Genomic DNA, 22486 nt, shown 5'->3' with positions numbered 1-22486 from the left:
AAAACGAATATTAAAGCTCTATAGTAAGTTGCATTTTGCCCTAACACCCTGAACCCACCAACCTGGAAAAATTCTGTGAATATATTTAAACACTATTCTTGGCAGACATTTTAAAATTGATTTATATTACTGGATTATCAGCTTGTAAACCCACTTTTTGTACAGTCTTAATTGTGACCATTACATGAGCTTAAACGTAGCCTGTGCTATAAACAGTTTTTTTTTTTCTGTGTTTGGAATCTTGACCATTTAATTGCATCTAGCTGTTGATTTGAAGCTCTGCTGACAGGCTGCCTCTTCCTGAATTCCATTAACTCCACACATTCCTAATGTGATCAATTAGATTAGACTTCCTCTAATAATAAATATTTTCTCTCGGAGGAATTCTATGGACTTAATTTTGTTCCATTATTGTTTCAATTGACAAATTTTTAAATGGTAAAAAACTAAATAAAATGCAATCCTGAAATGAAACATCGTAATAAAAAAAAATGTTTGAGAGTTTGTTTTTTTCTCTGATTTCATTTTTACAATATTTTTTTTCAGATTTTGTTAACTGATCTGTAAAAAACAATTTGAAAATCACGCAATTTGTAAAACTTATTCTGAAAAAGTGAAAATAAAAAATAAAAATAAAAAAGAAATAAAATCTGATAAAACAGCAAAGTTACTCTCGAAACTTTTTTTTAATAAAGTTTTTCAAAGTTTCATTTCTGAATTAAAAACTAAACTAAAAACTAAATAAAAAACTGACTAAAAACAGTCAACATGGACAATGCATTGGTGTTGCTGCAGCTTCTTGTTTATAACAGGCTGCAGTACAGCTGGCTGTGGAACTCCCTCACAGGATGATGCTTCCTCTACTGTGCTTGACAGCTGATGCAGAGTGATTTCCTTTGTAAACTTCGCTTTTACTTTGAACCAAATAGCTCTAGGTTTCTAGTTCGTCTCTTCCAAGAAATTCTATTCATCTAAATGGGACAGTTTGGTTCTTTTTCCAGATCATGGCGCAGTGGTTCTATATCTGAATATCTGAAACACGCTCAAAGCTGTTTAATGATGCTGAATGCTCAAGTTAATCCTTCCCTTCATATAGATCTTCCATTAGACTGTCGGACTTTCACATTTTTCAAAGTAATGTTCAATCCAATTATTTCTGTAAAATCCAAGAAAAACTACCTGCCTATTTAAATTACAGCCAGATTTCGTTGGGCCTTAGTTGAGCTCTGAGCTCTACCAGTTAAAGACTTTAGGTGTATTTATCATTTTTAGCATTTTATAGTAGAGACCTTTTAACATACGGTTTAACTTGTGCACCATATTTTTGTTTTCAGAATTCGATGAAGCTCTATAACTTAAAACTAAAATACAACAAACAAACATCAGATTATCATTAGATTTATCTTCATGATTAGAAATGATGGCATTACTGCCAGAGAAAACCTGCTTCGTAGTACAGATGATGCTGAAATATGTGAAACCTTCAGAAAGTCAGAGTTATAAAAACAGTCCGACCATTCCTTAACCTAAAAATGAAGAAACTAAGGAGGGAAATGGCATTCGAATAATGTCCAGCACTTTTTTCCCCACGCTGCTTGCATAAATCTCTTCATTAAATCATCTTTTATTTACAACAATTCATGAGATCCTTATCAAGTCTGGCTCCTCAGAGCCCAACAAGTCTTTTGGACACTCCTTAATAAGAGTCCAAACATTAAACTCCAGGTTAAGACTACAAAAAAAAGTCTGAGATTGTTATACAGTAGAATACGGTAGACAGCTTTCAAGTAAAACAGCTTAACACTGATGTAATCACACGATAAAGGAAAATCGAGTCAAACTACAGCTGAAAATCATTCTAACAAAGCATTATTAGTGGTTGCATGTTCTCAGTTCGACCCCGGTGATGAAAAACGGACAGAAACTGCATCATCAGATGATCAACAGAATGTCGTGAGAGATTCTTCTTTTTGTTACTGAATCTACTGAAGCAGAAATGTTTAATTATTTTGAAAGTTTAGAAAAAGCCATCATAACCACAAACGACTAAGCCGCCGATTTCTCTGCCTCAAAAAAAAAATGGAACACATCTTTTTGCTTGAAAATATTTGAATAAGCGAGTGACTAAGCGACACCCGCATTTTGTTTTGAACAGTAATCCATTGATAATTATCAATGCACAAAAAGATAAGACGAAAGCACACAAATATCCAAAAACTAAAAGTAAGACAGCTCAGGATCAGAGAGATTTTTTTTTTTTTTTTTTGTCGTTGTCGTTCTTTTTTCCTTTTTTTTCCTCACCTAAGTTCAAAATACACATATTAACCAGCTGTATAAGATTTACAGAGGGATTTGGGTTCATCAAAAAAGCACAGTTTTATGTCAGTTCAGCTTTCCTGGCTTTATGGTGGACCTTAAGTCCAGCACAGTTCAGGTCCAGTCCAGACCAGCCTGGTTCAATGCTGAGGAGTAGAGACGGCCTTTGCTGGGGCAGTAATACTAATAACTGTGTGCCATCATGTGCTGGGCAGATGGCAAGTAATGCTGGAGTTTTTTCACACCGTGCCGTATTCCCTCTGTTTGTTCACCCTGCAGGAAGCTCCGCTCAGCTTCACCAACCGGTATGAGGAGCCTCTGGTTGTAGAGCTGGGGGAGATCCAGAGGGGCCAGGACGTACTACAGAGGCCAGAGGCAGCTCAGAATATGGACAGAGAAAAATATGGCTGAGGTGGTCATTGGTAAAGAGATTAAAGAGGAGAAAGTGAAAGATTTCCTGGGGCAGAGGAACTGTGGAACACCTAGCCGTGTTCTCAGGTACTTTGGTGAGGTGGAGGTCAGGGAGGATGAGGGAGAGGAATCTAAAGAAGGCCTTCAGAGGGGAAGAGGTCATCTAGCCTTAAAGATGCCTGCAGGGAGGAAAAGGATGAAACGAAGCTGTGAAAAGAACAACATCAGAATGAAGATACCAGTTTCAATACTCAAACAAAGAATTCACAAGTGTTGTGCAGAGATTTTAAACCCCATTTTATCTGTTTTTCATTTTGCTTCTCCTGAGCAGGGTCAACAGAAATGAATAAAAGATGTAATTTAAGGAAAACACTACAACTAACTAAAACTGTACTGTGCATAAATAAAACTGACAAAAATGTCCTTTAATATTCAAAATACAACTTTTGTTTTCATGCCTATCAATTTCTCTTATAAGTTTTGCAAAGTGGTGTTTTTTCCCTCACAGTATTCAGTCAGCTGTATAAATAAAGTAGTGTCTGTTGTTGAGTTTGTATTACATACATTGTTTCATAAATATACAGTACCCTGACCTTTTTAAATCCTGCAAGTAAAATTTCAATAAGTACAAAAAAAAAATAAAACCGCTACAAGAGCTGATCAAAATAATCCAAAACTAAGCCTTATTAAAAATTAGTAATAAAAATTAGGACAATTATTTTAGACATGATTAAAACTAACTGAATAACAGAAGAAAATAGTTACAACTTAATCAATATAAAATAGAGGAAAAGTCCCAAACTATTAGAACCTGGCTTGTGAGTTTAACTTTCTTTAATTTTACTAAAATGGTCGTAAACAATCAGGGGTTTCTAAAGATCTCTCACAGGTTTCATTCAGACTTGATAAACTGTCCCCATCCCTGTAAAGAGCTGCTTAATCTGTGAAATGAAATACATTTTTGGCCATATTTCCCAAATTGTATTTTACACAAACACATCACTGCACTGCATTTAAAGCTAGAGCCCAGGTTGAAGCAAGGGGGTGGAGAGGCCATGATGTGGGGTTACTTTCTTCATTTGGAAGAAGAACTTTAAACAGAAGTCATCGAAATCTACAACACATAAATATATACCTACGGGCTTAAAACAATGTATTTACTACCAAAGATAAATACAAAATCTATACAATTTTAAAGCTTTAAAATAAGTAAATAAATAAAATAAGAATTGGAAATCTGACCCACCAAATCACAGAGTTATTCTGCTCTCTCACCGCAGCCATCTTCAGCAGATGGTCTCAAGATGACGCGAGTTCTGCAGAGATCAGGAGAATACCAAGAAAATTAAGGAAAACATCCCATTTTAAAATCCTTGAAGGGCACACTGCACACGGCTCACTTTGACTTTAGGGCATTACAGATATTTACAATACAATGAAAAAGAATTCACCACTAAGGTGTTTTTATTTATACTCTTTCTTAAATAATTAAACATTTTTATATCAGACGATGAAAATCTGATTTAGAAATTAGGTTATTTACTTAGACAGATACAGTGAGTCCAAGAAGTATTTGAAATACAATGAAATACAAATTAATTAATATATCTTCCTTAGATTTTTTTTCAGGATTTTCTTTTTGATATTCTGTTTCTCCATGTTAGAATACATCTACCATTAAACGTGCAGAATGATCACATCTTTATTAGTGGGCAAATGAAGAAAATCAGCAAGGGATCAAATACTTCTTGGACTCACTGTATCTCTGACTTAATAAACTTGCTCTAGATGGGAAAATGTAAAATGTAACCACACGATCCCAATGTGCAGAAGTTTAAAGTACGACTCATTTAATGAAAAAAAAAGTCATTTCAGAGAACCTACTTCCACCTACATTGCCTTAAATACAGGCAACAATACAAACATGGTAAGTGGATCAATCACAGAAATAATAGTTTTGCAAGGATTTGTGGAGGATTTCTCACCACACTCTTCACCAGAGACAGAAGAAATTTACAGCGGAGAACATTGGCATACACATTACTACACATGACATTATTTTCCTTGAATGCTGCGTTATTTAAAATGAACCACAAAGTAAAAGTTATACTTTTGTCTTTTTGGTCTATAGAATATTTCACCAACAGTCATGAGGATTATCTTTAAATGTAAGACAGGTTTGTGTTTTTTGTAATGAGGAGTAGTTTTAATCTTTGGTCTCTCTAACTGATGGAATTTAGTCTCTTGCTTATTGTTGAAATAATAAAGACTGATTCTAACTGATAACAGTGACACCTGCAGTTCTTTAGCTGTTATTATGGATACTGCTGTGACCTTCTTGTTCAGTAGAAGCCATCAATGCTTTCTTGAGCCTATTTTTGTAAACAAGCGACTCCTGAGAAGTTTGCTACTAATCAGACCGATAGATATCAGTGACTCTGTTTATAATCTCTTCATTACCTCCTATTGATTGGGGCATGCTGTCTCAAGGGCTCTTTAAGCCTACATCATGTTGCCGGAAAGGTTCTACATAAGGAGTTTCTTTAATTTAAAGGTTTGCTAGTCGTTAAATCTGAATGCAGCAAATTAAATAAAAAAATTTCTTATTCACAGTCATTGTATGATTTCAGAAGTTTTTGTTATCCTGTGGTCTGGCTGCTTTGGATAGCTTAGTGCCTTAAATAGCAGACATTTTTATTTAAAATGCCTTTTTTATAATTTTAGGGAACCTTTTTCATATTTTTATATATGTTTATATTCATTACCTGACATTTTCATGTGTGATCATAAAAAGGCTGAAACATTTTTCAGATCATTTTCTGTGTCTTACAGGAGTGTCGTTCCATTGCCGTGGTAAATCTTCAGGTTCGGGTGGGTAGGACATCCAGGAGGGGCTCCTGTACGAGGACGGAGGAGACATGACGAAGTAATCCGAATAACCCGGTCGGTTGGCTGATATAGCGTAGACTGCCGTGATTGGGTTTCCTGTCATGATAAAATTTGTACTATAAATAAATGTGACATTTATTCTTCTCTCTCCAGAGTTTTGATCATATTAACATTGTGTTTTGCCTGAGTAGTTGCTGATGGACTGATCCACAGTGACAGCAGGGAAAGGTGTCCTGGCCAGTGGCAGATAGGGGGCACCGTTGTGTTGCTGGGTCTGCAGATCTGATGCTTCAGATACACGGGGCTTCAGGCTCACGTCAGGGGTGGAGCTGTTACTGCAGAAGAGAGACTAATGTCAGCTCTAAACAAAAAACCATAAACAACCATTGGAGCAAAAAAAAAACCTTCATCTGAAGATGATAGCTTTATTTATTAACAGCAGGAGATTGTTACACTGCATTGTCACAAGGACTATACAGAGGATATACAGTATTAACATACATATAGATACATACAACAATGTGGACAACATAAAAGGCAAAGTATCCTAGCATTGTTAAAGTGCTTAATCATATTGTGGTGTTCCCAAAGTATCCATCTTAGTGCCCCTCCTATTCAGTACCTTCATGCTTCCCCTTACCCAGATCCCATGCACCTTTTTCTTCCTTTGGTACCTTCTTCTTCTCCTTTTACAACTTGGGCTGATGTAATGAGTAAATTTCTCCAATATGAGATCAAGAAATTCAATCAATTAACAAACAACATATGTTACCATAGTGATGCAGACAACACCCAGCTGTACTATAAACTACGAACCCATCCCAGCTCTGGGTGGGCAAGAAGGAATCAAAGTCACAGGAGGAGCGTTTAAAAGTTATCGCGCAGCTTCAGTTGCTGCGTCTTCACAGGTCTGCCTAGAAAGTGGATCGGACAGCTGCAGCTGATCCAGAATTGTACTATCTGCGTCCTCACTAGAACTAAGAACATGGAGAACATCAGCCAAGTTCTAAAGACCTTCTTCACGTTTCTCAGAGAATAGACTTTAAAATCCTTCTGTTGGTCTACAAATCACTGAATGTCTTTGCTCCAAAATACATTATAGACCGTTTGGCAGTGGATCGACAGTCAGACCTCTCAGGTCAACTGGATCAGATCTACTGTGCAGAACCAGAACCAAATATGGAGAAGCAGTTTTTAGAAGCACCCCTTACTGGCGAGAGGGAGTTTTCAAAAAATGTATTAAAAATACTTTGCACAATTTAGACATTTCTTGTGAATATTTCATGTAATGAGTTTGACTTTTTTTTTTATTTTACTATTATGAGTATTTGGATTTTATTAAATAACTTTGAAATCACTCACTGGTTATTTATTATTGCTATTTAAGAATTCATGTAACTATGGAGTTAAATAACCTGCATAAATCTGCTTCCGTTAAAATGCTTTAATACGTTTTTTGATGCATTTTTTATGATAATTAAAAACTAAATGGTCTTAATTTAAAGTTAAAAACATAGTCTATTTTCATAAATATATTTAATGTTGCATTTCTCAGAACTATTACAATTTGCAATATGGTAAATGCTTTGTTTGGTTTCATTTCTTTCAAAGGTTTTTCACCTGCTTAATTAAATGATTCTGTAAATCTGTAAACACAAGAAGAAAAATAAAAAAGGAAAAGATGAAAGAACAGTTTGGTCATTGAGTGGAATCCAGTTTAATGTTCAGCTTAATACAACCCTTCAAGTGTGGGAATAGCACAGCAAAGATCAAATCACTTGACACTAATCAACACAAGTTCATGGAAGCTATGTTGTTATGGCAACGTCAAGCAAGCTAGTGCGTGGTATCCTGCTCGTGGCAGCAAACTAGCAAATTCACTTAGTCTAATGACAGGAATGAGGGGTAAATATGGCACAGAAACACATTTCGGATTTGTGTGCTTATAAGAGACTTTATCTCCACGACCTCAGAACGTAGCTCAAATTAAGAGCACGGTGCCGCCGGGAACTTTCATATCTATTCATGCAGTTTAGCATAATATGTTGGAGTGTAATAGAGATGTGTTCAATAATGTTTAAATAGTATAATAATATAATTATTTCCTTGTGGTTTGTGTAAAAGGATTTTTTAATCTACTATAGACAAGTGTAACATAAACACACTGACTCAGGTTAATGCCAGCAGACCAAATTGACGTTGTTATAGTGTTAAAAAAGCATATTTACACCTGAGAACTGATGATGTCTGTGTGTTACAGATCCCAATGGCATACACTGAAATGTACACTATATTGCCAAAAGTATTTGCTCACCCATCCAAATTATTGGAATCAGGTGTTCCAATCACTTCCATGGCCACAGGTGTATAAATTCAAGCACCTAGGCATGCAGACTGTTTTTACAAACATTTGTGAAAGAATGGGTCGCTCTCAGGAGCTCAGTGAATTCCAGCGTGGAACTGTGATAGGATGCCACCTGTGCAACAAATCCAGTCGTGAAATTTCCTCGCTCCTAAATATTCCACAGTCAACTGTCAGCTGTATTATAAGAAAATGGAAGTGTTTGGGAACGACAGCAACTCAGCCACGAAGTGGTAGGCCACGTAAACTGACGGAGCGGGGTCAGCGGATGCTGACGCGCATAGTGCGAAGAGGTCGCCAACTTTCTGCAGAGTCAATCACTACAGACCTCCAAACTTCATGTGGCCTTCAGATTAGCTCAAGAACAGTGCGCAGAGAGCTTCATGGAATGGGTTTCCATGGTCGAGCAGCTGCATCCAAGCCATACATCACCAAGTGCAATGCAAAGCGTCGGATGCGGTGGTGTAAAGCACGCCGCCACTGGACTCTAGAGCAGTGGAGACGCGTTCTCTGGAGTGACGAATCGCGCTTCTCCATCTGGCAATCTGATGGACGGGTCTGGGTTTGGCGGTTGCCAGGAGAACGGTACTTGTCTGACTGCATTGTGCCAAGTGTAAAGTTTGTTGGAGGGGGGATTATGGTGTGGGGTTGTTTTTCAGGAGCTGGGCTTGGCCCCTTAGTTCCAGTGAAAGGAACTCTGAATGCTTCAGCATACCAAGACATTTTGGACAATTCCATGCTCCCAACTTTGTGGGAACAGTTTGGAGCTGGCCCCTTCCTCTTCCAACATGACTGTGCACCAGTGCACAAAGCAAGGTCCATAAAGACATGGATGACAGAGTCTGGTGTGGATGAACTTGACTGGCCTGCACAGAGTCCTGACCTCAACCCGATAGAACACCTTTGGGATGAATTAGAGCGGAGACTGAGAGCCAGGCCTTCTCGTCCAACATCAGTGTGCGACCTCACAAATGCGCTTCTGGAAGAATGGTCAAAAATTCCCATAAACACACTCCTAAACCTTGTGGACAGCCTTCCCAGAAGAGTTGAAGCTGTTCTAGCTGCAAAGGGTGGACCGACGTCATATTGAACCCTATGGATTAGGAACGGGATGTCACTTAAGCTCATATGTGAGTCAAGGCAGGTGAGCAAATACTTTTGGCAATATAGTGTATATAAAAAATAAAGTGAATCTCAATTGAATCTCAATCTATTTATTTATTTATTTTTATTGTATTTTAAATAGGGCTATAGGCTCATAGGTCTTTTGTCAAAAAAAGAACAAAAAACAAAAAAACACTCCCTGTTCATAATTGCTTGCGGCAGCTCAGCACTAATCTTAAACAATGATGCCATAAAACTGTAAAAGTGGAGAAAGCCTGAGTTGCTTGAAAGCCAGATTAAGGAGGTTTTTGTTTAGAGAATCCTTCACTCACTATCTAAACATTAGTCTCCTCTTTTAGTATAACTTAATTTTATGTTTTCTTCATCCTTTTTTTTATATATATTTTACATATGCATTTTTATTCTCTTTGAGTATTTGTTCTGCCTTTACTGTATGCTACTGCGATATACTGTTATTTGTCTTCTCATGTACAGCACTAAATTGCCATCCTGCTATAGAAAAAAACTTGCCTTTCCTTGCTTGCAGCACGATGGAAAACTTCCAACTGTTTCTTGAGTGTAGAGGCAGACAGTACATTTGGCCCAAAGGGAGCAGCTTAAATAAAGCCCTTAGGCGATGTTTGAAGTCTGCTGCAATCTCTTTTGGACTTCCTTATCACTCTGTCCATATATATTGTTTCCAGGCATTCCACTTTCCTCTGAACCTCTGTGGCAATGCCAAAACAACATAAACAAAAAAAAAGCTCAAATCTTCTTGATAAGGCAGAATAAAACAATTAAAGCATTAATTAACTTGATTGAATTCTAATTGATTAAATTCTAAATAAGCTGAAAAATCATCCAGGAAAATAAAAGGACACAAAATGAAAAAAAAAGTTCTTTATGTAACATTTCTCAGTCATAATCTCAGCTATTTTTATGCAAGTTTTGCTGTAAAAGCAAACCAGCTCAATACTTGAAGCACTCCAGTCAGTACAGCATAGATTGTTAGCATAGGGTCTTCACTTAACTCAAGGCCAATACCTTTTATTTGCTTTTAATCAATTATTTGAATCAAATTCACCAACATGTAGGTATTACCTGAATCAACTGGAGGAACAAAAACTGACCCTCCGAGGAATATTAGCTTTAATCTTTGCAGACAGTTTAGCTGTCAGCTCACACGGTGCAGCTGCATTTTTTAAAGATTTATGTTTTGATTCAGATTTATATCTATTTGATTTAGATTTATTTTTAATCATTAAATGGGTGATTTTACATATTTTAGAAATAAATATATATAATGCATCTTTAAAATAAGATATTATTTAACTTATAATTTTAAAATTCTTTTTCATTATTTAATTGGAATTTTAATCATTCAGTTTTAAATATTTAAATTTCATGGTATAGCTAATAACCGTGTTTTAAATAAATACATGTTACATCTATTAACTTCATGGTGCATTTATTTATCATCTGAACATCACATTTATGTATTTCTAAGGAACCGATCCGTCTCAAGTTACATGGTTGAGTTTTTGAGAAAGGCAGCCATGATGAAGCACAGTAGCACCGAGTGATGAATATTAACCTGAAATAAAAATTTTATTTCTCATAAAAAGCTAATAAGTGGGTCAAAACTTACAAAGTGTTGCTTTAAAAAAAAAAAAATCTTTAACATTTAGAAATCTAAGATTACATTCCTTGATTATATAGCATGTTTTAGGTTATTCTCTTTCCATTCATTATAAATAACAAGAAAATGCATGTTTTATAAAGAAAAATGACCAGAAGATCAGAAACATCAAGAATCATATAAGTCCTGTTGATGCACATGGAGTAGGAAAAGGTAAATATTACTACTGGAAAAAATATAAATCTAGATAAGTTCTTTCTTCTTGTATTTGTGAGACACTTTGCCAATGGAACAAGACAATTTACATTTAAAATAAAAACAATTGCATTGTCTTATTTGAAATGCATATTATCTTACTACCTTATTTAGAGAGTAAAAATACTCACTAAATTAATGGATTAAGGGTAATTTCATTTAATTTAAGAAATGTTGACTTATTTCTAGATAATTCTTGCAGTGAAGAAAAATCCCTTCAGCTAACATATTTTGATATTTACTTTGCTTGACATTTGAAGGAATTTAGCATCTACCTTCTTAGCATCACTTTTGAATAGCCTTGCTATTGATCTTGAATTTTGTACCTGCTCTGTTTGCAGAGCACAGTTCCTGCTGTCAGACAGAGACTATAAATCATCCCATACATCACAGCACAGTTCCCTGCACTGTAGAAGCACTGGTGATGCTGCACCACTGTGAAGGACCAGAGGACAGATGAGGTCACTGACGGCTCTCTGAGCCATAATGCACAGGGCACATTAATGCCGCATAGTGCATAATAAAGAGGAATTAACATGCTGCTCCCCTCCTCCCAGAGTGACACAGAGGAGCTGGAGTGTGCAAAGCTAAGTGATTATCCACTAAAACTGACATATAAATCAGTAAACTAACCAGGATTTAGGTTAACATTATAAACCACTCTTATTTCCTTAGTATGAATGAAAATCTTAAATCACTTTGTAACTTAAAAAAAAAGACAAAACAATGATTTAATTCTCACAAACACTCATCTCCCTGTCACTCCTGTGAGCAAGAGCTTTGCTCTCTCTGTGGGTTTATCCAAACATACAGTAGCCCACTAGATGGTGCAGCTGTTCCTTCTAGGAAACCTGAGCCTCTGAGCAGTCAGTCACTCTCTGCAGTGGTAAAATGCCCAGCAACACAGAGCACTCAGCAACAGCATTGAAATGAAGAGCATGCTTGGATCACATGTAGGGGACAAACAGATGGACCTGAAGTTAGCTTCAAACGATGCTGATTACAATTCTGATGTTTCCTGTCTGGTTAACGTGCATCAGCTTGACTCATGGTTTCAGACAGAGAGCTATACATTCACCTAGAAACGTTATCAGTCATGGTGTCCTCTAGGCTTAATGAGGAAGCATCTTTGCAAACCAAACATTCCAATAATGAAGTAATTGGTCTAATATATTTTACTGAAGGGTAAGAGTATGGAGTGAATTTTGTTCCATTATTGTTGCAAGTAAAGAAAATGTTTTATAAATTAAGTATATTTTTTTTGGAATTTTTTAATTTGAAAGTACTTTTGACGTTTTTCAAATTTTTTTTTTTCCAAGAGATTTCTTACTTTTTACATTTTTTTTAAATATTTCATATTTATTCAAATTTTTCGATTTTACATTTTCATTTTTAAAATTTTCAAATATCTGATTTTCAGATTTCATTCTCTTCACTTTTGAGGGCGGGCTTCCTCTGGAGTGAGGAGAGAAGACGCGCTTCTATTGGTCTGCTGAATGTTAACAACAGTATTGTTTTGGTCAATGTGAGTGCTTGTGCTTAAGTGGAGAGAAAGTGAACAATAAATTAACAAGAGAAAAATTTCTATTAAATATAGAATTGTATTAAAAATGAAAATTGTAAAAAAAAAAAAATCCCCTTTTAAATTAAGACGTCTTTGGTTTTTCCTGTCTTGATTGCATGCTTTAATTTCCATCAGCAAAGCATGTTATTTTTCAGATTTTTTTTTAGTTCTATTCTTTTTTAGTAAAAACAATTCAACAAAAAATAAACACTAAATAAAAGAGTGCTGTCTTCCATCTCTTCCTGCAGCATATGCTACATCAGAGGAGATATCTTTTTTTGACTTTATTTGATCATCTGTATTTGAGTTATTGTGCGTTACCATCGTATTGAGGTCCCAGGTGGCGGTCCTGGTCTGGAGGGGATTAGAGGCGGGGGAGAACCGATGCCCATATCAGGAAGCTGGGTGAACCGGAAACCCTAAATAGAGCATAAATAGGTTAATACAGAGACAAAAAAAAATACAACATTATTATTACAATACAAATTATTATTCCTATTCATTTCTAAAGCTCATACTTTTAGCTGCTGCCATAAAAAAAACTACCCATTGTTGAGAAAATTAATTTTAAATAAGCTAGTTTTAAAACTTAACATGTCTTGATTCAAATGGCCTAAATTGTGGTTTTAAATCAGTGACTTATTCTGGCCTGTTGACCTTTGTTTTGCCTGTGGCTGCAGCGGATGGTTTGCTAGGATCATTTAAACTGCCTTTTGTCTGTGTCGTAAAACAATATAGTGGAGGTTCTGGCTTTTCACACTCATCTGTGAGAAGCCGTAAACACTGCAAGGGTTTTAGGCTTCAGATAAGGGGTCAGAGATAGCTCCTGGTTGGAGGAGCAAAGGTATGCCTTATTTTAATCAATTAAATACAAGAGGATAAAACTTTCTACACAGAAGTAAAAAATCAGATTTGCCCTTGCAACTCTCCAAAGATGTCTTTGTACGTCTTTGCTTTCTTTCCTTCTCTTCATTTATGTCAGGTAAATGAATGTATGTCTCCGTTGTTCTGCAGTTTCTGGTGTAAGCTTGTGCATTGTCTTACTTCTAAGTTTATGCATTGTCTTATATTGGATTAAACTCTGTAATTCTGTGACGTCAACACGAATTGTTGTTTTCCTTGTGGCTACACATGGCCGCCGAGAGGACCTGGAATCCAAAGGAAGAGAGAGAGACAAACTTTTTTCCAAAGTTAACTTCTTAGAAATTTCTTCCTTAACACCATCTAAAAAATGTCTGGATGTTTCTTATTAGTGTTGGGCCGATGCCATTTTTTTGCCCCAATACTGATACCTGGCTTTGCAGTATTGGCCGATACCGATACCATCTGTTTGAAATTGATGTGTGTGAATATATGAAGAGCTGCATACTACTTGGATGTAAAATAATTAACATCATGGGTTTGTCCAGCTGCTGCCTACCTTTGTAAAGCAGGAGACTAAAACAAATTGAATCCACCTGGAATTGGTGATAATAGTTGAATAAACTTTTGGCTCTCAAACACTGATGCAACACTAGTTCTTACACAGCTTGCAGACCTGGTACAGAAAATAAATGTGATTTCCATCATATAATCTCTGATCATTTAGATTCTGCCGAAGAAATAAGAACCAAAGTTGGTCAAATCTTTTTTCTGTCTGTATGTTGTAAAGAGTAACTCCAACATTAGCGCACTGCCAGTCAAGTGGCTAAAAAGGGGCTTCAATTTGATCCCACTAAAAGGACTAGAAGGGATTTTATAGTTAAAATGTTTAAAATTAAGTTTTATGTCAGTAGCGACAAGCTTCATAATTTCTTTCTTTACTAAAGAGAATAGAATGTCCCTCCGTGGCCTCCGTCGTACTGTGGGTTTCACACGCTTGATGTGGGAGCACCAGTCTGTTGTATCTCATTCATTTAATGCACCGCCAGATGGAAGTATGTGTTACTCAATGCAGCTTTAAAACCTTTTTTTTTCTTTTTCACTGCTTTTTGTCAAACTAATCAACAAAGTCAAGTTTGCAGCTGTAACCATAATAAAATGTTGATATAGGCTGTGTCCGAATGTCCACCCTAAGCATTACATATAGGGCACTATATATGTACAGCCATTTTAAATGAGTGTCCGAGCATTTAATTGATGAAAAAATAGTGGAATTGAAATTTTCCACAATGAACCTTGAAAAGTAGTGATCATCCATGGTCACTAGACAAGCAGATATATGCCATAATGTTTTGCGAGAGGTCTCCTTGCAAAGCATTGTGGGATTTGCTGTCATAGCGGCCCGCTGTCGCCACAGTGGTCAGTAATAACAAAGATGGCGCAGGCACTGCGTGGTGGAGGCGGAGTAACGTGGCCAACGGGGAATGAAAAGTAGTGATTATCTCTCCAAACGCCTGGTTAACTGAGTTCACTATAAAGTCCCCGCTCTATATAGTGATTGAGGGATCTAGAGGTTCAGACACAGCCAATATCTCCTCTTTTTGCTGGGAATATTTTATTTTGGTAGTTTTATTATCTGCATAGAGTTTTAAAAGTAACTTCCCATCTGTTTATTGTAAAACTCCATATTTTAGTTCTGTTCTTACCGGTTTAGGCAGGCTACACTGGTGCATGTCCTCGTAACCTGCGTTCCTCTGCCTGCCCCCACAGGGGTGGTTCATGGTCCCCGGGGCACTGGTCACACCATCATTGTAGTGACTACTGTGGGTGGGGTTGTAGACACTGTGGGCATGGTGGTGGTGGTGATGGTGGCTGAAAATGGAAAAAAAATAAATATGAAAAGCAGAGTAGCTTCTGTATCTCTCTAGTATGCTTTGAAAAAGTGAACAAATATGTTCAGGCTTTAAATGTATTCTGCTTTTTGTGAAACAGCTTGAGAGTGGGATGTTATCTCTTCAAAAGTTCAAACTGTGCACCAGGGGACCTCTTGCTTTTCCACACAGTACAGTTAGAGATGCAGATGTGCTGGGAGATAAAGTATCAGCGAGAAAAATAAAATTACTTAGTTGGAGGGGAGGGAGGGTCATGATCCGGAGGCGCCAGGCTGAAAGCGTTGCCAAGCAACATGTGCATCTGCGTGCGGACCTCGTCAATGGAAGGCTGCGAGCTGAGTGTGGAGGAGTCGGAGCCACGGTGAGCTTTCACCCCCAAACTGCTGTTCCCGGTTCCAGTGGATCCTCCTCCGTAACCCAGCGAGCTCATCAGACGGTCCACATTGGTCTCCTCAAACGGTTCCGGTTCACCCTGGCAACGGAGCACAACTCAGCACACTCAGAAAACAACCTGAAATTGTGAGCGCCATTTGTGCGCTGCTTTCATGATGGATTTCTTTAACGGTGCATCAGGAAATAATTATGTAGATTGGTTTAGAAGGATTCAAGCCAAAAGGCACAAACAAGATAAAGAAAGCAGGGATGCACTGAAAAAAACTTTCCTGGACGGATTTTTTTTTTTCTTTCTGACTCATTTTGACTAATTTAATTTGTTTTTAAGAAATATTATAAGAAAGAAAGTTATTTAAATTAAAACAAGGACAATTTAAACTTGATTTTGAAGGTAAACAGCACATAGGAGGACTACTTTTCTACACATAAGCTACAAAATCTATTTAAAAAGATGTTTGTAGGAGATTATAGACAGCAACGGACAGATTATTGTTAGGTTTGGTTATTGGTAGGTTATTAATAATACGAGACACACAGATCCATAAAACCTACTTTTTCTAAAGCAAAAGTTGTTAAAATTTTCCATTTTAGTAGATTATAAAATTCTTCATGCTTTGAATAAAGCCAATAAATAAATATTGGCAGACATGCAATCCAGACATTAAACTTTAAAAAGTTTTAATTTATAAAAACCTTTTGAGATTAACTTTGTTGTTTATTAATTATTTTAGATATTTAAATGCCATTTGTTCAAATATTTTTTGGGCAACTTTTTTTTTTTTTTTTTTTACAACAAACTTCTCAACAAATTGCATTCTTGTCAAATTCACTTCACTGGGTGTAAATTTTACTTTGGAGTGAAGAGTTAAGTTGCATGTCTATTAAGAATTTTCATTGGTCTAAACCAAAAAGTTGAAATTAAATATAAAATCTGCTTCTGTATTGTTTTCATCTTTGCTTTTTTTCTTTCTATTTTACAGTTTAGTTAATGTAAGGCATTTTGAATAGTCTTTTTACTGAATTGTAATATTTATAAAAACTTGCCTTGCCAAAATGTAATCTCTGGATTGCATTTCTCTTTTAAATTTCCATTTACAAACCATGTTCTTTGCTTTTACCAATAATGTAGTAAAGTTCATAGGTTCTCTCTTGGTTCTCTCAGTTGGTCCCTCTATAGTGCTCAGTGTGTGAACACTATTTAACAATATATGTGCATGGTTCTGTGTCTTGTGTGACTAGACTCTCCAGGGAGTTAGCTGTCTTTCACCCAATGACTGTTGGCGATAGAGACCGGTACCCCCACCCACCCTTCCCACAAACATGCAAGGATAAGAAGGCATATATGGTGAATGAAAATAGATAGATGGAGTTAAGATTATTTACACTTCTGAGCTGTGCACGTACAAACACACTGTTCTCCTTGTCCTGCTTCCGACCTCTCTGTGCATTCAGGGGTATTAACGGCTATCAAGCCTCCCATCTGAATCCATGAACAGGCTATAATCATATTGGAAGTCATTGACATTCAGCTAGGTGGCACGGTCGCATGTGTCATTATGGTGTATCAGAGTGGCAGCAGAGGGAGATTTCACTTATCCTTCATTCTCTTCTCAGCTTTTTACTCCAAATAAAATTATCACTCCATCTGTTCTTTTTGTCATCACTTCCATTTTTCATTTTCATGTCTTTATCTTCATTTTGTGGAGGTTTAAACAGTTCATGGAAGGGTAATTTTGTTAATCCTCTTAGTCTGAGCTGAAGGCTTCAGAGGGAGAATGAGTAAAGGAAAGACAGGAAGTGCAGGAAAGGATTAAAGTTATAAGTACTTAGAGGGAGATTATTTTAACAGATTGACAAAGTGGCAGTGGTTCACTTGGCCACGGTGATTAGTTGACTCACTGGGTCAAAAGGACCTGAGCTGCAGCGTCAGAGAGAATCTGATTTAAAAGCTTTGTTTGATGTTGCTGCTTCTACAATTCAGTTAAAGGAAATCGTTTAGCCCATGTATTAAGTATATGTAAGAGAATGTAAGAGTTTTCTGGCCTTTTCCACAAACTAATTTTTTACTGTTATTTTTTAAATACGTTGGTTATACAGCAACCAACTTCAATAACTTTCAAAGCAAGGATAAAGTGAAAAAGAAAACATTTTTAAGAATTCATAGGGCTGAAAAGAAAAATCAGCTTTTACCTCTTTAGGGGGGCAGTTACAAGTGGTCTGTGACATTTGTCAAAGAAAATGCTGAATTATAATCTAAACCCACATTTGGAAGTAATGACCTCGTGGTTAGAGAGCAGGAAGTTTGGGTCCTGTGGCCACTGCCACAGGCACCAGATGGAAACTCAAGACTGCTGCTCTGACTCTTTGAGCAAGACGCTCCGCACAGATTGCTCTCCATGTGCTAAGAAATGTGTCTGTAGACTGGAATGGACAAAATGCAGCAAGAGACTGAGAGCAATCTCTGCCTTTTCCTCTTGGGGTACTTTGCTGACAGCTAATGTGCTTTGTCAGCAAATCTTTTCAAACCCATATAAAATATGAAGAACTTAATCTCTTAATTCTCATTTACTCATAATTTTGTAGGCACTGACCAGCTTTTGTCTAAACTCTGGCTGAATATTGACCAACAGAAAAAGGTGGCCTGCGTTCTTCAGGTCGGAGTATCTAGGTCAAGTATCTTGGGGTCCTTTTTACTCGCAAAGTGGACACTGCACAGGCAACTTTACTCGTAGCTGAGCCAAAAGGTAAAGCTCTTGATTTACTGTTTGGTCTACGTTCCTACCATCACTTATGGTGATCTGGATCTGGATCATTTCCAAAAGTACGAGATCCTGGATCAAAGCGGCTGAAATTAGCTCTCTCCTCAGGGTGGCAGGGCTTTCCCGTAGAGGTAGGGTCATTCATGGGAGGCTCAGACTAGATGTCTTTCTTAGATGTCCCCATGACACCTCCCTCTGGTGTGGTTCCAGGCATGTCCCACCAAGACGAGGCCCTGGGGGCAACCCAGCACACAACGGAGGAACTATTGCTGAGTTCAAATTCAACAGCTGCATCCTCCAAAGTCCAGATTGTTCAGCCAATTACGTCATAGCCAGGCGCTGTGGCCTGTTCTTTATGTGGCTGACAAGTGCAGCCCTCAGTTTTGCCTGTTTTGAAGGACAGGTCCAGTGTATCCTTCGCAGCCTTGGGTATCCCATGATTCATTGTGAGTACAGGCAAGCCGGCTGCTCCGTGCTCAGAGGAAAAAGGGAAAGGGTGCTGAAGAGAGGTAAATATTGTAAGTGTAGTTAAATATAATACGAGTATTTAAATAGTTCCGTCTGAAATTAATAAAAATAGTCGTTTTAAATTGTTCTGGAGTCAGATACGTGGCAGGTAATGTTTGGTTTAATGAAAGGTTTTTATCCGTTTCTGTGTAGATAAAAACTTTTATTTTAATGGGAGGGTATGTACACTTTCAAGCACAAATGTAAATACATTGAAAGTTTATGAATTGATAGATTGTAGCATTTTAAAAGAAATGTATAATTCACAAAAGAATTTCTACCAAACAATATTCAAAATATATTTTCTATATGGTGGATATCCATACTTAACTTAGACTTAAAAGGAACAGATTTTTAAAAAATCCAGGTGTAGAACAACAATGATGGAAATATGTATTTCTGATAAAGGTGTTTATCTGTGGAAAGAGCTTATCAGTGTTTAAAATCAATCAGAAACTTATTTTAAATTATGTTTAAAAGAAACTTGATATGATATGACAGAGGATAGGCTGATGTATTGTTGGTTTTTATTACTGTTTTCTGTGTATTTGTGGACATGTTTTTTTTTTTTCTCTATGATTGTAATTATCTGTATCCAGAGTTGAATAATTAAAACTATTAAAAACTGGGGCAGATAATATAAGTTTTTAATTCTTTGTGCTCTTTTCTGTGCTTGATTTCAGTTGTCACCTGTACAGGTTTTGATTATGTTGTATTTTCTTTCAATGAATAAATGAATTAAAAGAAAGAATAACCACCCATGTAAAAAAAAAACCTAACAAAAATAAAAAACAGCTAAAACAATTACAAAAAAAAAAAAAAATATATGACGTTAAATTTTATAATTACAGAATGAAAACTCCTCACCAGAACTGAATGTGTGCAGAGCTGCTACAGAGGATAGACCCTGTCCCTATACTTACATCATAGCCGTTATTCCGGATGCCCCTCCTGGATCTCTCCCTCAGAACCAGCAGGTCCATTTCAGTCTCTACTGGGCTGGGGCTGCTCAGAGACTGACGGCTCCAGTATGTTGGCTCTCTTGGATGGGAATACCTGTTTACAGATATTTACAGATGACAGGATCACAGATCTGAACCACTTTTTGGTAGAAACGAAAAAGCCCTAAAACTTATATTTTCAGTTATGCAAACCAAAAGTGACAGTGAAAATTCTAATTTCAACAAGCTTATATTAATAATTAACCTGCTGATAACACATAGACTAATGTTAGCGAGAGCAAAATATACAGGTGCTGGTCATAAAATTAGAATATCATGAAAAAGTAGATTGATTTCAGTAATTCCATTTAAAAAGTGAAACTTGTATATTATATTCATACATTACATACAAACTCATATATTTCAGATGTTTATTTTGTTTAATTTTGATGATTACAAATGACAACAAATGAAAATCTCAAATTCATCATATCAGAAAATTAGAATATTACTGAAGACCAATAAAAACAAAGGATTTATAGAAATGTTGGCCAACTGAAAAGTATGAACATGAAAAGTATGAGCATGTACAGCACTCAGTATTTAGTTGGGCCTCCTTTGGCCTGTATTACTGCAGCAATGCGGCGTGGCATGGAGTCGATCAGTCTGTGGCACTGCTCAGGTGTTATGATAGCCCAGGTTGCTCTAATAGTGGCTTTTAGCTCTTCTGAATTGTTGGGTCTGGTGTATTGCATCTTCTTCTTCACAATACCCCATAGATTTTCTATGGGGTTAAGGTCAGGAGAGTTTGCTGGCCAATTAAGAACAGGGATACCATGGTCCTTCAACCAGGTACTGGTAGCTTTGGCACTGTGTGCAGGTGGCAAGTCCTGTTGGAAAATGAAATCTGCATCTCCAAAAAGTTGGTCAGCTGCAGGAAGCATGAAGTGCTCTAAAACTTCCTGGTATGTGGCTGCGTTGACCCTGGACCTCAGAAAACACAATGGACCAACACCAGCAGATGACATGGCACCCCAAACCATCACTGACTGTGGAAACTTTACACTGGACTTCAAGCAACGTGGATGAAGTGCCTCTCTTCTTTTCCTCCAGACTCTGGGACCTTGATTTCCAAAGGAAATGCAAAATTTACTTTCATCAGAGAACATGACTTTGGACCACTCACCAGCAGTCCAGTCCTGTTTCTCTTTAGCCCAGGCAAGACGCTTCTGACGCTGTCTGTGGTTCAAGAGTGGCTTGACACAAGGAATGCGACAGCAGAAACCCATGTCTTTCATACGTCTGTGTGTGGTGGTTCTTGAAGCACTCACTCCAGCTGCAGTCCACTCTTTGTGAATCTCCCCCACATTTTTGAAGGGGTTTTGTTTCACAATCCTCTCCAGGGTGCGGTTATCTCTCTTGCTTGTACACTTTTTTCGACCACATCTTTTCCTTCCCTTCGCCTCTCTATTAATGTGCTTGGACACTGAGCTCTGTGAACAGCCAGCCTCTTTAGCGATGACCTTTTGTGTCTTGCCCTCCTTGTGCAAGGTGTCGATGGTCGTCTTTTGGACAACTGTCAAGTCAGCAGTCTTCCCCATGATTGTGTAGCCTATAGAACTAGACTGAAAGACCATTTAAAGGCTTTTGCAGGTGGTTTGAGTTAATTAGCTGATTAGAGTGTGGCACCAGGGGCCATCAATTTTGAACCTTTTCACAATATTCTAATTTTCTGATATGATGAATTTGAGATTTTCATTTGTTGTCATTTGTAATCATCAAAATTAAACAAAATAAACATCTGAAATATATGAGTTTGTATGTAATGTATGAATATAATATACAAGTTTCACTTTTTAAATGGAATTACTGAAATCAATCAACTTTTTCATGATATTCTAATTTTATGACCAGCACCTGTATATATATTTAACTGTTGGAAAGTAGCCTAATGCTGGTAGCTTTATAGATAAACTAGCATTATAATAAATGTGTGCGTAATGCCATGATCCATCTGTGGTCATGCAGAATGTACACGGCTGCACGCCAGCTGTTGGGTGTGACCAAATAAAATGTAGCAGCATGGCTGATACTACTTAACTTGTCTAACAGACTACAGCACAATGATGCATTTTTAAAGTCTGACCGACTGCCCACTAACATTGTTATTTAGTCTCGTCGACGAAAACTCACACCCATTAGTCGTCAGTTTTCGTTATCATCATGAAAAAAAGGAGAGTTGAAATAATTACGTCATCGTTGACGAAAACAACACAGGCTGGAGTATAGAAACTAAAACATACCTTTAGCTAACAGAGCAAACCCACTTAGGGAAGTAATTATAAGAAAACTTTTAAAATATATATCGACATTTTGCATTTAAGATAAAAAAAATATTTTTGCTGTCAATACGCTCTATCCTGAACTCCATAAGTGGAAAAGTTTCTGTAAATTGGTTTCATTCTGTAAAAAATCTTCTTTAAGAAACCTTTTGATATCAGATTATTAATTGATTAATCCTAAAAATAATCAACAGATTACTTGAGTTGCGAAATAATCGTTAGTTGAAGCCCTAATCATTTTATTGATAATA

The 22486-nt window shown here is 36.9% G+C and overlaps 1 protein-coding gene across 3 annotated transcripts in view; it reads right to left on the bottom strand.

Annotated features, from left to right (window-relative positions):
- Nucleotides 1-2302: 2302 nt before the first annotated feature.
- Nucleotides 2303-22486, bottom strand: part of kiaa1549la (KIAA1549-like a) — a 175993-nt gene continuing 155809 nt past the window's right edge. For 2 of the 3 annotated variants that reach the window (XM_038271689.1, XM_038271687.1), the window contains 8 exons: nt 19876-20008; nt 15524-15765; nt 15108-15273; nt 12862-12959; nt 5800-5951; nt 5558-5712; nt 3974-4043; nt 2303-2934 (listed from right to left, as the gene is read on the bottom strand). In XM_038271689.1, coding sequence (XP_038127617.1) covers nt 4014-4043; nt 5558-5712; nt 5800-5951; nt 12862-12959; nt 15108-15273; nt 15524-15765; nt 19876-20008 — 976 coding nt within the window. In that variant the 3' untranslated portion in view covers nt 2303-2934; nt 3974-4013. The remainder of the gene's footprint in view (nt 2935-3973; nt 4044-5557; nt 5713-5799; nt 5952-12861; nt 12960-15107; nt 15274-15523; nt 15766-19875; nt 20009-22486) is intronic. The other variant, XM_038271688.1, reaches the window with a different exon arrangement.

The sequence above is a fragment of the Cyprinodon tularosa genome, unplaced genomic scaffold, assembly GCF_016077235.1.
Source record: "Cyprinodon tularosa strain WSP-4 unplaced genomic scaffold, ASM1607723v1 ctg806, whole genome shotgun sequence".
Classification (NCBI taxonomy): Eukaryota; Metazoa; Chordata; class Actinopteri; order Cyprinodontiformes; family Cyprinodontidae; genus Cyprinodon; species Cyprinodon tularosa.
This window is presented reverse-complemented; position numbering and strand designations above follow the sequence as displayed.